Genomic DNA, 14,859 nt, shown 5'->3' with positions numbered 1-14,859 from the left:
ACTAAACATTTCCAATCATCCAATCATTTCCCATGATATTTTTTTTTCTTTTTTCTTCAAAATGCGGACAACTGGTGGCAAGCCACGGTTATCCACCTATTTCGGCGACCGGGAAGACTCACAGAGGCATTTCAGCCTCTCCCTGGCCACAAGTATGGCTTCCACACCAGCAACGGGTTTCTAACCCGAGACTTCCAGTTTTTAGTTTGAAGAAAGCCTCGCAATCCATCATTTACCACTAGGCCGCTAGCTCGCGGTTCATTGCCCATGATATTCAAGGCCTGATGTGTGGTTGTATTCAATAGAATCACCGAGTTTGAATATAATCAAACTTCTGAATCTCCAAATCAAGGAGAGATGTGCTTGTTTAGGTTCTGTTAAGCCTTTTGGACCTAATAACTTTACTCAGTTATTAGACTCTGTAATTTAAGGGGTGTAGTCAATTTGGATTTTAGAGTATTTTAATAGACTTTTTTTAAGTGATATATTTCAAAGGATTTTAATGTACTTACAATTCTATACGGATTTTGACAAATTTATATGGATTTATATTTTAGATTTTTGTGGATTTGTATGGATCTTATTTGTAGATTTTGATGGATTTGCATAATCTTTTCTTTTCATTTATCTTTATTAGATTGGTTTTATTTTTTTCAAATAACAAAAGAAATTCTCCCTTTGTGCCCTAAAACATGATTGTGCAGCTGCTTCCTTTTCAAGCCGGCCTATCAATGCAATTCATGCTTTTTAATTGTCTTATCCATTTTCTGTCTCCCTAGAGAATGATTGTTTTTTATTCAAATTCAATTCGGAGCATGGACGAGTGATTCAATTGGATTTTCAGGTGCAAATCAAATTCTTCATCTTTGGCTTTGATTTTTTTACCAATGGGTTGATATGTTCCTACATTATAGATGGTGGGTTTTGAATTTTGGTCGGATTGGTAATAAAAAACTTCTGGGTTTGATTTGAAATGGTATATTTTCGTAGCTCAAGTAAATCTGCAACTTTATTGACAAACCCACCACTTCCATGGCAGATTCAATGAGTTTAACCGACCCTTTATCAAATTGAGGCATAAAAATATAAAGAACAATAGTGGAAAGGGTCAAAGGTGTGCGAGTGAGTGTGGATTCACCAGTATATGGACCAGAGAAGTAGTTCTCCTGCTGCTTATGGCTGAGAAGTGAGGGCCAAAGAGAGAGAATGGAACATTAGCTTGAAAGCAATGCTAGGGGTTGAGGTGGGATTGTATTTGGTGTTGGGTATATATACTTCAAGCTCTCAAATCCAACGAAATCCACTCCTCCATGAAATACTACCAAATCTTTATTTTTTGAATACCCATAGATTTAGAAGCATTCTAAAAATGTCTTTTAAAATCTCACTTGAAACCTCAGGATTTGGATGTATTTTTAAAATCCTCTTAAATCCTAATTTGACGACACCATAATTTCAAAGTCTTTTAAAATCCTTTTCTAAAATCCTAATTGACTACGCTCTGATTTTAAAGTCCATTAAAATCATGTCAAATCCTAATTTAACTACGCCCCCCTTATTTTGACAAATGATAAGCGATATATTCGAACTCAAGTAAAAATGATGAAACACAATGCTTTAGAGCAACTCCACCATGGGAAACCCCTCCCCCCAAGCTATTCACTATTTAATCCAACCAGTAAACAATAACTGCCCTTAATGAACAGTAATTACCTTTTGCATCTCCACCGTTGCACTTGAATAGCCCTGGCAATAGGCAATAAAATATTAGTTTTTTTTATAAAAATAATACAAAATAATTTTATTTGTAATTTCGGATAAGATTTTTAATAGTTATCGTTGCGCCACGTGTCATTATCAGAAAAGACAATTATTGGTGATGGATTTCAATAAGATTTTTATCTAATGTCGTCGTGTCACGTGTTGTTACCTTTTCAGAATCTTTGAGGATAGATTTCGATCAGATTTTAAATCGTTATCGTTGCGCCACGTGTCATTATTCGAAAAGATAATTATTGGTGATGGATTTCGATAAAAATTTTATCCAATGTCGTCATGTCACGTGTTATTACCTTTTCAGAATCTTTGAAGATATATTTCGATCAAATTTTTAACGAATGACGGCATGCCACGTGACACTATTTACAACCTAATCCTTTATGAATCCTCCATATAATCCATCATCCATCCTCTGAAATCTCACATCAATTTTCTTAAGATCTCTATCATTATTCATAGTTTCTGTTTCCTTCTTCACCAAAATCAAAATATGTATCATTATTCATAATTTCTGCTTCCTTCTTACAATGTCTTCTTCTTCAAGGATGATGTGGGAAATTGATCAGCAAGATGAATAATTGTTTAACCAATCAAAATGAATGTTCAATCTCTAGGTGGCCCAAAATGAGATGAAATATGATGAAGATCGTAGAATGAGAGATGACGAAGTAAGAATGGCTAGAGCCTCACATTCCCATCGAGTCATCCAAGTTGTGGCTTAAATCTCCAGGCCCAGCCGTTTCGGAAACCTTGATAGAAACAAGCAACGACGAGGTGTGGACCTCTTGGACAATTATTTTGTCTGTAACAGTGCATTCCCTGATACGTAATTCAAACGTCGTTTTAGAATAGAACGACATTTGTTCAACAAAATCATGATTGCTGTTTGCAACCATGATTCTTAGTTTGTGCAAAAGAATGATGCTTTTGGTATTATGAGTCTCTTTCTTGAGCAAAAAAATACTGTTACGATGCGGATGCTTGCGTATAGAGCATCTGTAGACCAAGTGGATGAGATAGCGAGGATGGGGAAATCAACCATTCTTGAGTCCCTCATGAAGTTTTGCGGAGTAATCGAATCTATCTACACCGTAGAGTACCTCCGAAAACCTAATGACATGGACTTGCAAAGACTTTTGAAGAAGGACGAGATGCGAGGTTTTCCTGGGATGATTAGAAGCATCGATTGTATGCACTGGATGTGGAAAAACTATTCAAATGCATGGCAAGGCGCTTATGGGGACAGAAAATGAGCAAAAAGTATCATTTTGGAGGCGGTGGAATCTTTTGATACATGGATTTGGCACGCTTTTTTTGGAGTTTCGGGAGCTCAAAATGACCTAAATGTCTGTTCCCAATCCCCAATGTTCAACAATGTCCTACAAGGAAAGGCACCAAAAGTCACGTACTGCATTAATGGACATGTACAACGGGCCATACTACCTAGCAGACAACATTTACCCAAGGTGATCATCATTTGTCAAAATAGTGCCACATCCACAAAGTGCAAAGGAAAAACACTTTGCAGCTGTTAAGAAGGGTGCAGGAAAGATATGGATCATTGTTTTGGTATCCCCCAAGCTCGTTGTGCGATTGTTAGGGGTGCTGCGAGAATGTTTGATGTAGAGTTGCTTAGATCCATCATGATGGCGTGTATCATTCTTCACAACATAATTGTGGAAGATGAGTACGATTATGATGTTGTTGATGAATATGAGTTAGACACAATGAACAATTCAAGAACACGTATATATTGTGCTCATGACGCCACCAAAGAACCCGTGCAACATGAGCCATTAGAAAGGGATGGACATTACAATGAATTAATCGTTCAACGATATACTACACTTCAAATGCCATATATGCACAATGCCTAACAAATTGATTTGATAGAGCACCAGTGGGAATTGAAACAAGCTTAAGATACTTAAGTTCATTTAGTGTGTTTGTTTTTACTTGGTGTTTTTTTTTTCAGTTCATTTAGTGAGTTTTTTATTATTTGGTATGTTTATGTAATTTTATTTGGTGTGTTTATGTCATTTGCAATAAATTACCAAAAAGTACTCTATTCATCATCACTTTAAATAAAGTACTAAATTCAATAAATTGGAAACAACATAAAATACTCTATTCAATAAATAATAAATTACAACCTAAAATGATTGGAAAATTATGGGCTCCAATTACAAAAACTACTCTATTCATCATCACTTAACCAATTTGTGGTGCTAGGATGATCTTTTCTTGTCGTGCTAGAACCATCTTCTCTTGCTCTCGCTTCTCTTGCACGTCTCTTTCGCACCACTTCCGCTTTCTCTGACTTCCAAAAATATTTAGAATTTGAAGACTTCCCTTCTAAAGGCGTGTTCATAATTTCACGATCTCGTTGAGTCATTCTTTCTTCTCTAACTTGTTCCCTTTCTTGCCTAAGTAACTCTATTTCCCTCGCATTAGCTTGAAATGTTCTCTCAACAGTTGCAGTTTTTGCCTCATTTCTAGCCTTATCAGCCTCAAATTTCGCCATTTCCCGCGCCAAAGTCATTTCACCTTGGCGAGCAGGTTCTTCCATATACTTTGCATAATCATTCTTGGAAGCACTCCCTTTTTTCTTTGAAGCCTTCTTACCTTGAAGCCTAATTGGATAACGGGTCGACCCCAAAGCTTGTTCAAGGGGGTTTCGGGCGCTTCTTCTACGTCATCTTCATCAACATGCGAGGCATGATCGGGTGTAGAGTGTAGAGGGGTGCTGTTCATGAAAACTTCTGGACCGACATGCACAACTCTGAATTTAGGACAATCTTTGACAATATTCCAACATTCTCACAGGGTGAATGATTTGTTTTTGCTTTTGCTTTTGGCATTATACCAAACTTGTGCTTGAAGTTCCTACACAATGCAGGAGAAGAAATAATTATAATGAAAGTAGCTAACAAATAAATAATACAAACAAATAATTAAATGAATGTAGGTAACAAATAAATAATACAAACAAATAATTATAATGAAAGTAGGTAACAAATAAATATAATCAAAGTAGGTAACAAATAAATAATATATTGTTACCTAATCCGCTAAATTTTCCCCACTTCAAATATTACCACTAGCTTGTGCCAAGGCGTCTCTCCACATACTAAACAATTGGCTAAGTATTTTCCAACAACTAGACATCTTTTCCCACCCATTTACTCAAGATAATTGGTATGAATAAGACTCCACATTTCTCGCAACTACATCTCTTTACCCGTAAGCGAATTATGAGTAACTTCAACCCAGCTACTACACAACGCAACATTTTCAAGAAGCGTCCAATTCGTACCTGCATCAGTAGTCATTTTGTTGGAAAAAATTGGATTGAAACTTTGAGAGAAAGATAGGAATGTGGTTGAAAGTAGTTGAGAAAATATGAAATTACGGTGTAGGGTAGAAGATAATGAGAAGGTATTTATAGAAAAGTAAAATCTTTTTTTTTTTCAAAAACAAAATTTCCGGATTTTTATTAATTTTTTTACATTTTTTTTTAATTTTTATTCACCTAATTAATCTCTACCGTTGGATTTAAATTTTTTTTGAATTTTAGCACTCCAGATTGTGCCATGTGGCACAACGGTAACATATCATAATTTTAAAATGTTTTTTCTTTTTTTTTTTTAATTTATAACGTCGAATAATGTGGATCGTTGATCTCATATCCAATGGCTAAAATTAAATAAGGTTTTTGAATTTTTTTTACCGTTGGAAATCCAATGGCCCGAAATTTGTTACAATTGAAATCCAACGAACTAGGGGAAGCCAAGTGGCTTCCCAACGGTAACACTTTTTCACTGCGCCACGGGCCCCAGTTCCCGCAACCTTGTCTGCCAACGCGATCCTATGCGCATTTGAGGCACACGCGCCTGACAAAAAAAAAATATATAAATAAAAGGAGCTGACGTTTGGCGGACGTCAGCTGTGCGTCAGAAAGCCTTCGGGCTCTCAGGCTGGCAATTCATGTCAGGCCTCTCTCTCGGGCTAGCACAAGCTGGAGCAAGTAGGCCAGGCTACTATCCTTTGTTTTGGGGCCTGTCGCTGGGGCTACTCCACACGATGGAGTTGCTCTTAAGGCTGTCTCTAAACTGCCCGGGGGGGCCCCAAAATTTTGGGTCCAAATCATTTGCAAGCGCTGTAGTTTGATGGTGGGAAAGATATGAATTTGAGTTTGGGGGGAGAATGCAAATGAGCCAAGCTGCAGCAACAACATGTGAATTGGGGGGAGTGGCGGGCCTTTACGTCAGACGAGTGGAGAAAGATATTCGTTGCGGCTGAGCTGACAATAAGCCAAGTTTCTACGGTTGAGATGCAGACGTTGTTACCATCCATGATCCATCGGCTATCACACCTTCTAGCTTATGATCGAGGGAGGCGCGCCCAACTACATTCATTTTTCCTAGTACTATGTTGTGCGGTCCAGATTTATTGACAGTAGCTATCTAATAGTCTTTTTTGAAAGAAAAAAAAAATCAACGGTTACTTTTTAAATTCAACGGTTCAAATCTAATTTGATCAATTTTAAAGATAATGAAAATGACCCACCAACTTAAACTTGAATCAAAAGTTCAAAATAATATTATTAGTTCATCCAAATCAGTTCCAACAAACATCAAAAAGCATGTAGGACATCTAAACATATAGTTCTCATATGTCAGAAATAATTATGATATATAATGGTATCCAACTAAAAAATATCTCAACAACTTCTTTTTTGAAATTTGATTTTTTTTTTTCCACTTAAAAAGTTTGTTAAAAAAAAAAGATAAATTATACAAAAACTATTTCTAAATTGTTAGCAAAAAAATTCAAAAGAGTACAAAAATTAAACAAAATTATAAAATTAGGGTGAGAATTATATGTCTCTTATTCTTAGGAAAAATTTACTTACCTCATACATATAATAAGTATTTTAAAATGTGAAGCTATCAGTTAGTATTACGATGTAGTGATATTCTTCTTTACTTATAAATGAGAAATTTTATATTTAATTTTTGCCAAAAACGAATTTGAGATACATACTTATATAGAACAAAATTTTATCCATAATTCTCTTTTTATTTTGTTTTTTAAAAAGTGACGAATCGAAACAAAAAGAAAAAGAAAGTTCTTATTTAAAAATGCCACATTAGAGTACTGGAGACACAACAGCTCACTAATAATTTCTTTATCTTTCGCTTTCTCTTCTCTCTCTGTGTTTCTCCCTGTCTGTGAGTCTGTGACCATGCAAAGACAGTCACTGGGCGGCTCGCCGTCGAAGCTCCACCAGGCCCACGGCGGACCCAAGGACCAGACTCTCACCGTCGATGACTCCCCCAACCGCATTAAGGATCTTTTAGCCTTTTCCACCACCGCCTCCTCCTCCTCTTCAATCTCTGCAGCCTATGAAGACGACGAGGACCATAAAGCATCGAAGCCTCACCGTCTGTCATCACCGCCGTCCATTGCACCGCACAAATCCATCCACGTCATCCCCGTCCTCACCCTCCTCTGCTTCCTCATCCTCTTCCTCTTCTCCCACGTCCCCTCCCAATCAGGTACACTTTTATTTAATCAACGGCTCTTCGCTCATCTCTTCCTCATTTGAATCCAATCCTGACCTTCCCTTTTGTTCCGTTTCAGATTTGGCTCAGTTCAATGGCTTCACTAAACTGCCTGGATCGGCGAAGCGCGTTGGTACGCAATGCGGATGAAATTATTCTCAATCTCTAAATCCTGACCGTCGGTTTTTCAGTTCTTACTTTTGTTTTTTTTTGCTTTTTTTTTGTTTTTTGTTTTGTAGTTTCTGCCGACAGCGAAATCGACGGCATCGGGCGATTTATTGACATCCGGAAGAGCGATGTTTTGGCGATCCGCAGCCTGAGGAATTTGCAGGACACTCAAACCGAAAACCTCGTCCCCAGATCTCGCTCTCACCGAAAAATCGCCGATTTTTAATCCGCATTCCCTGGTACTCTTCTCTGCTGTAATCCCCACGCCACTACTGTGCTCTACTAGCTAGCTCTTCGTCGTGGTTACCTCGGATGAACTCGCACGCGCGTCACCGTCAGCATCTGTTCGCACGTGCGTCTTGCAGAACAGAGGCTTTCTTTTTCTTTTTTTTTAATTTGTTTTTTAATTATTTTGGTGTAAAAATATTACATAAGCCCTTGAGTCGCTTAATTAATTTATAGAAAAATTTCGAATAGAGGAATAACGTAAATTTTTAAAGTTTTTTTACTTTTGTGAATTACTCGAGTGTGTGTTGTACGGAAGAGAGGCGTAAATTAGAGAAAAGGACGTAAACGTGCGCCCGGTGTGATACAGCTGGATGTTCGTAGTCGAGAGTCGACCGTTGCTGCACATCGGGTTTTGGTTGGGTGGACCCCAGCTGGAAACTTGTAGTAATGTGTTGGGTGGTGGGGGTGAGAATCAGGTGCGTACAGTTACAGGGACATCATATACTTAAATGCGTTTATCTTGTAGGACCCATCCCCGGACAAATAGATTAGATTTAAAAAACTTTAACGAAAAGCTCTTAGTACTCTTTATTTAAAAAAAGAAAATCACATTTTTAAACTAAAAAGTCAATTATGATACTATTTATTTTACCCTTTATTTTCTACTTATCGTTAAAACTCAAAGTTTTCAAACCTTTTTTATTAGTTTTTCTTTAGATTTATTGTAACATTGGCATAATCTGTAAATGCCGTAACTATTAAACTATTATTTCATTAATAATTCTTGCACGAGCAAATGTATATATTCCACGATTTGTTAATAATGTATCTTCGTAATATAAACTTTCTAAGCGCCATTTTAAGTCGTTCCTTCCTATATATATATATATATAAAACATTCAGATCAAATATAATGCATTTATATGTATAGAACAATTTGACAGTACAAGGGATCAGCAACACATTCATAATAAATTGTATAGTTATTTGGTACATTTAAATGATTAAACATTAATCTTTGATTTGAATGAATTTTTTTTTATATGAATGATCTTCAAATGAAACTTAAGAAACTAAATAATTCGGATTATAAAATTTATATAACAAAAATTCATTATTTGCAAATAGTAAAATATAAGAAGAATGCGAGTATTATTTTTATTAATTATCCAAACTAGTTTTGTCGGACAAAGGCTCTGGTGGTTACCAAGTTAAACTGGTTGCTTATTCCACACCGTTGGATACTTTCCACCATTATCTAACCGTTCATTTTATCCAGTGTACAGTCAACTTCGGAGTATACTAGAATTCACTCACTTTTTATGCTTTGTAATTTGAAAACCAGTCTTGAAAAGAAAACGGTCGGATAATCCAGAAAACAAATTTTGTGCATGAGAGTTATCCAAAGTGGATTGCCTTGGTGGATATGTTCAAGTGACTCACTGATTTGGGTCAATAATATATTATTAACGATATTGTCTCATTTTAATCATCTGCATAGTCTGAGAGACGTTGAGTTTTATCATCAAAAACTTTAGTGTTATTCGTAGTAAAACTACTCATTTTATAAAATAGTAGTATAATCTATCAGGTTTTCTCTGTGAGATCATGTTCTTTGACATTATTGTGCATATGTTTTTCCAACACCCATTCAAATTACATTGCAGAGTTCAAATCAATAATTCAATTGAATGCATAAATATTATATCTTATCACACTCATCTTTTTATTATTATCATTATTCTCATCTACAAAAAAAAAAAAGAAAAAAAAAAGAGAGATGAAATTGTTTAAACTCGGATGTAGCGAATTGAATACAAAGACAATCCACCGCTAACTACTTATCTTAGACAATTGTAAGCCTTTTATTTTCCTTTATTTGCGATTATGTGAAGATAAAATGCTTTATAACAAGATACTTTAAGGGTTACCTATATGGAAGGGGGAAGAATTCTCTCCCCTCCTAATCTCTCTCATCTTTATTCCCTTCCTATTTAAACAGTTACGGTTTAGCCACGTCAACATTTTATATTATTTTTTTATAGAGATAATAAGATAAAAAACAATATGTGAGAGGAGAAGAGAGAAGATGATGAGAATATGAGGGGAGATAATCCTACTCCATATGAAAGACAGTAGACCCCATATTAAAGCATGAAGTCTTGTGCGACAAAATCATATAATATATAATATTGTGTGTGTGTAGGAAACCTTTAAGGGGAGGGATCTCCATTTTTTTTTTTAAATGGAGATTAGTTGTAGGATCCACATCCCATCGAATTTTAACGATCTGAACTGCCTGTGTTTCAAGTTGCATCTTATAGATCATTCTTGCAAAATATTAGCCAAATCAGAAATGTTTAAGACATCTAATTGAGTTCAAAGAAATTAACGAATACTTTGTTATATAAGAAACAATGAAATTTTATCTCGATAGTTAAATAGGCAAATGGATTCGGATTGAATTGAATTTTTGCAAAGATAATTTATGAATCGAGACTTACAAAATAAACGGTTCAAATTGTTAAAATTCGTGAGCCATGTACCTAATCCTCATTTTTTTTTTAAATAAAGATCTCTTTGCATAAAAAGGCCTGTATATATAATATATGTGTGTGTGTAAACATCCAATGGCGGAATATATCTTATGCATTTGAGTGCCGTATATTCTAACTGTTCCTCCTATTAGCAGTTTTTTATATTATATTTGTTGTTGTTACTTTTTAAATAATAGATCAGGGATGCAGTAGAATGAGGTGTCCTCGACAATAAATAGTATGTGACAAACATTATTTGGAACGGTAAAGCGTCGCCTTCAAATTAGTTTGGATTTTTTCTTTTGGCCAGTAGCTCTTGTGATTGTTATTACAATTCTACCGATAATTTGTGGATTGTCTTGATGAATATTACATTTTCGATGAAATGCATCTTTGAAAAAATTTGGCAAGCCTTGGCAAAACGCTTTAGCACGTTTTGCTCGACAAACCACATCATCAGGCCTTAGGAGTTGTCGATATATCTAGGCAGATAATGAAAGTCCGCTAAGTGCTTGACTAAATGCCTACGAAAAATACTAAAAGAGTTTGCGCGCTGCACACGTTTGGATCTTTTACACTAAAACCCTAAGAGGCAGAATCATGCATCCACCATTGGTCTCCCTCCTCCTACTCGAGCTTAGAATATTGATATCACTTATAATAAATAAATAAATAAATAAATAAAATGTCAATTTGTGAGAATGATTGATCATTTTTGTGGGTTCCATTAATAGCATATATTAGGGGATGCATAATTGTTCTAAACCCTACGAAAAGAAAGATGTGTGGTAGGTTTATGACACGTACATGTTTGTCCTTGACGGTACTTTCCTTCTATTGGTTAGACTCGAACTCAAAATATAGCGTGTTTGATACTGAACTATTACCAATTCAAAAGAATTCAAATTTGTTTAAAAAATATAATGCACCGTCCAACTTGAGTGTATTTGATTCACCTAGCGTGGAGTCAATTTGAAGTGTTTTTATTTTAAATAGTATGTTAAGTTGATATTCATAGAATTGTAGGTGCTCTACCTACCAAGTGGATATGTTAAGCTAGTCAGCATAAATTGTAGTCGGAGAAGAGGGAGGTCGGTTACAAAAACATAAGTTAATCAGCATAATTGGTTTTGAATTGTTAATTAATATTGGTCACCATTTACTACCAAAATAAAAAAAGTAAAATATGGTCCCGAATATTGAATAAAAAGGGTGGTCCCTGCAATAAGGAGTGGGGCTTAAAGAAATAATGGTTCCAGGCTGTTGTTTTATTTGGTGGAGCCTTGTCTTTCTTTTATAGTTTTTTTGTTTTTTGAATAAACGATATTATCTATACTGAAAGAAAATGAATGGGTTTAGCCTAACAATTGACTAGCAATAATGTGGTTCAAATCTTCTTTTGACGAGAATCGAACCTAGACCTCTCACTTACAAGTGAAGAGAAATATTATTAGATCATAGTACTCAATGACACTTCTTTTATAATTATAGTTGTGGCATAAATGATGAGAATGCACAACCTAATACTCTAAACTTAAACTAAATTATCCAACAACAAAAAATCCTAAATTATCCAAAACCTTCACTAACAAGCTTTCTCTTTTTTTTTTTTTTTTTTTTTTTTTTTTTTTTCCATTTTACTTTCTTCCTTTCCTTTTTTTCTTTTCAGTTGTAAACTGTCCAAAAGGAAGGAGGACTCTCTCCTTTTTTTTTTTTCTTTTTTTTTTCTTTTTTTTTCCTCCCCTTCTCTTTCCTTCTATTTGAACAGGTACAATTAATCCTGAACTTGAAATGCTATGTCACTCCGGTACTCTGACATTTCCAACATAAGATCCTTGTGACGACCATGAGCACACCTCAAGACTGGTCTCCTCTGCCTCATAAGTTAAATCTCGGACTTCCTTACAAAGTGTTAGCTCCGCATTTTCCTAGTCTATATGGATGCATATGAATGATAAACTTGCTTAAATGCTTCACGCGCTTTTTCAACGTGCATCATCCTGAATTTGATACTAAGACTAGACACAACTTGAAACAATTCAATAATCAAATTTTAATACACAATATTACACTTGCAAACTCTATTTTTGGGTCAATTATAAGATTAAGTTAAGGATTTGTCTAGCTTGCTTTTGCCACATTCTCAAGCAAGTGGCTATCATTTACCTTCCTACAATCTGTTTTAGATTAGTGGGTACAAAACTGCAACTTTCATAATTATCTTCTATAGGCATTTGTGCATATTATTTTGGGTGAATTGTTAATTTAATCTCCTGAATTATTACCTGAGGGAAAATTAAGTTTCTAAACTATTTTTTCAGATGAATTAGTCACTGAATTATAAAAATATGCCAATTACATCGCTAATATTAGATTCGAAGCTACTATATTCATTTTTTTTGTCAATTTAAGTCACGTTACTTGCATATGATACACATTGGATGATAGATAGATAATTTTTATAAAGAAATATTGTATGGAGTTAACTTTGAAGGGTAAATAGATGTTAGATTTGCAACCTATATGAAATGTTAAGGGCTTATAGGTGAGAAAATGATGATATTACTCCAAAGCGTGTCAAATGACTTAAGTTGATGAAAATTTGGATAAAATAGCTTCGAATATAATAGTATAAATGAAATTAGCAATTTTTAATGAATTTAGGGACTTATTTTACTGAAAAAATAATTCAAGGACCTAATTTTCATTAAGATGATAGTTTAAGGACTAAATCAGCACTTCACCCTATTATTTTTCCAAAAAAACATGAGGACTACACTCACAGTCATTTGATCTGTTTTAATGGATCACTAAGACTGAATAATGAGGACCATAGGATTTAAAATAAGTGGTCCAAATTTCTGGATCTATTGATCTCGGACACAGAAATCCAAAGAAGACTGCAATTCAATATTGGGAACATGATTGTACTTTTGCAAAATTTTCAACAGTAGGGAGTGAATTAGTTAAATTTCATTTCAACGACTATCCGTCGTAAGAACAAGGACATGATTAAATAAATCAATTATTAAAGCTATATTTAACCTGTCACTGACACAAAGATCTAGTATTATTCTATGTACTTGTTAGAGGTTTTATCTCTAATAAATCGTACACACTTCAATCTCATGCACATTTCTAAAGGGGGCAGAAAATCTTAGGAAGTAAGTTTTCGTTTTATGAACTGCACACAACTTTAAGATCTATTATGTCACAACCCGTCCAGGAATTATCTTATCGTTGATGTGAAAAGACAAAATTACCCTTAAGGTGATTAAGGTACGTGTGACATATTATTTGGAATTATTCATACTCTCCCAAACTTTTAGAAAATTGTAAGTGGATTAAAATTGGTTTGTAAATTGTGTGGTTAGGGACCTAAAGGGATTGGATGGTGATTGTTTTGGTTGGACCACACGGGACACCTCCTCTCTCTCTTCCCCGAGCCCTCTCTCTCTCCTCCTTCTCAGTTCTCTCACTCTCTCTCCCTCTCGAAACCGTACGGACAAAGAACAAAGCCCTCAAATCTTCACAGATCGAAGGTTCTAAGGTAAGAATCGAACTCCTCTTGAGTCCCTAAGTTCAAATATACTAATTTTAGAACTTAAGACCTTCGATATCATCATGAAACCATAACTCCAAAAATGTGTACTGTTCATGCACACGTGAATTGTTGAATTTCAGGGAATTCTAAGCTTACAGTGAGCTTAGTAAGGTCCTAAGGAAGCTCGGAGTGTTTAGTTTGAAGGTTTTGGACGTTAGGATCGTCGGGTTCGAAGTTGGCCGGTTTTCTTGGAATTTCTCCAGTGAGATTTCGTATGTTTTTTAACCTTAAAGTAGTGTAACGTGATTCTACACGCTTAGGGCTTCAATTTGATATAAAAATGCGTGAAAAATGGTTGAGATATGACGGAGAACAAGGAGATTAAAAAATCTCCAGTTTTTCGGCAACCGGCAAAACCAGTCCGGCGACTGGAGGAAGAATGTGACGCGCGTGGATCCGTGCCCCTCCATGCGCGTGGGGGCACATGCGGCCTCGAATTTTTTTTCTAAAAATACCTCGACGTTCGTGACGTCAAGTAGGTCATTGTGGTATATTCATATACCCAAATTGAGCATCGTATGAGAAGTTATTACGAATTGTCGGTTATGTGCTTTAATTAACGTTTTTATAGTTGCTTCGCATATAGGTGATACCTATCCCGAGGACGAGCGCATTCAAGGACGTCACGGGGGTTACGACCCTTCGACTTACCAGTGAGTGGGCAGTTATTTTATGTTATTACCTATATACTACTGAATTTCCCAGAAATTGAATTTAAATGAAAGTATGTTTTTAAAATGCCATGCATGCATATTATGAATTATATGAATTAGTAATTGATGCATATATATGTGAAATGGTGTTGTGGATGCACATGTGAGTATCATGTGAGTTTTATGTTAATCATGTAATTTATTGTGATGTGAATTGTATTGAAAGCTCAAACCTACACCCCTGGTGTTAGTGCTTATATTATTCACCCTGCACCGCACGCTCACCTTGGATCCAAGTAGGTGCATGTCGTACAGACCATGAG

At 35.4% G+C, this 14,859-nt stretch overlaps 1 protein-coding gene across 1 annotated transcript; it reads left to right on the top strand.

Moving 5' to 3' along the window:
- Window positions 1–6,737: 6,737 nt before the first annotated feature.
- Window positions 6,738–7,990, top strand: LOC103436847 (uncharacterized). Its single transcript, XM_029104425.2, has 3 exons — window positions 6,738–7,340; window positions 7,426–7,479; window positions 7,586–7,990. The coding sequence occupies exons 1-3, from the start codon at window positions 7,028–7,030 to the stop codon at window positions 7,738–7,740; spliced, it is 522 nt and encodes a 173-aa protein (XP_028960258.2). The 5' UTR covers window positions 6,738–7,027; the 3' UTR covers window positions 7,741–7,990.
- The last annotated feature ends 6,869 nt before the right edge of the window (window positions 7,991–14,859 follow it).

Source organism: Malus domestica, chromosome 06, assembly GCF_042453785.1.
Source record: "Malus domestica chromosome 06, GDT2T_hap1".
NCBI classification, from domain to species: domain Eukaryota; kingdom Viridiplantae; phylum Streptophyta; class Magnoliopsida; order Rosales; family Rosaceae; genus Malus; species Malus domestica.
Note: the sequence above shows the minus strand (reverse complement) of the source record. Positions and strands in the feature narration are given on the sequence as shown.

Coding starts and splice junctions, on each gene's coding strand:
- LOC103436847 (XM_029104425.2), top strand. CDS start 7,028: ATGCAAAGACAGTCACTGGGCGGCTCGCCGTCGAAGCTCCACCAGGCC. Junction 7,341..7,425: donor CCACGTCCCCTCCCAATCAG/GTACACTTTTAT, acceptor GTTCCGTTTCAG/ATTTGGCTCAGTTCAATGGC. Junction 7,480..7,585: donor TGGATCGGCGAAGCGCGTTG/GTACGCAATGCG, acceptor TTTGTTTTGTAG/TTTCTGCCGACAGCGAAATC.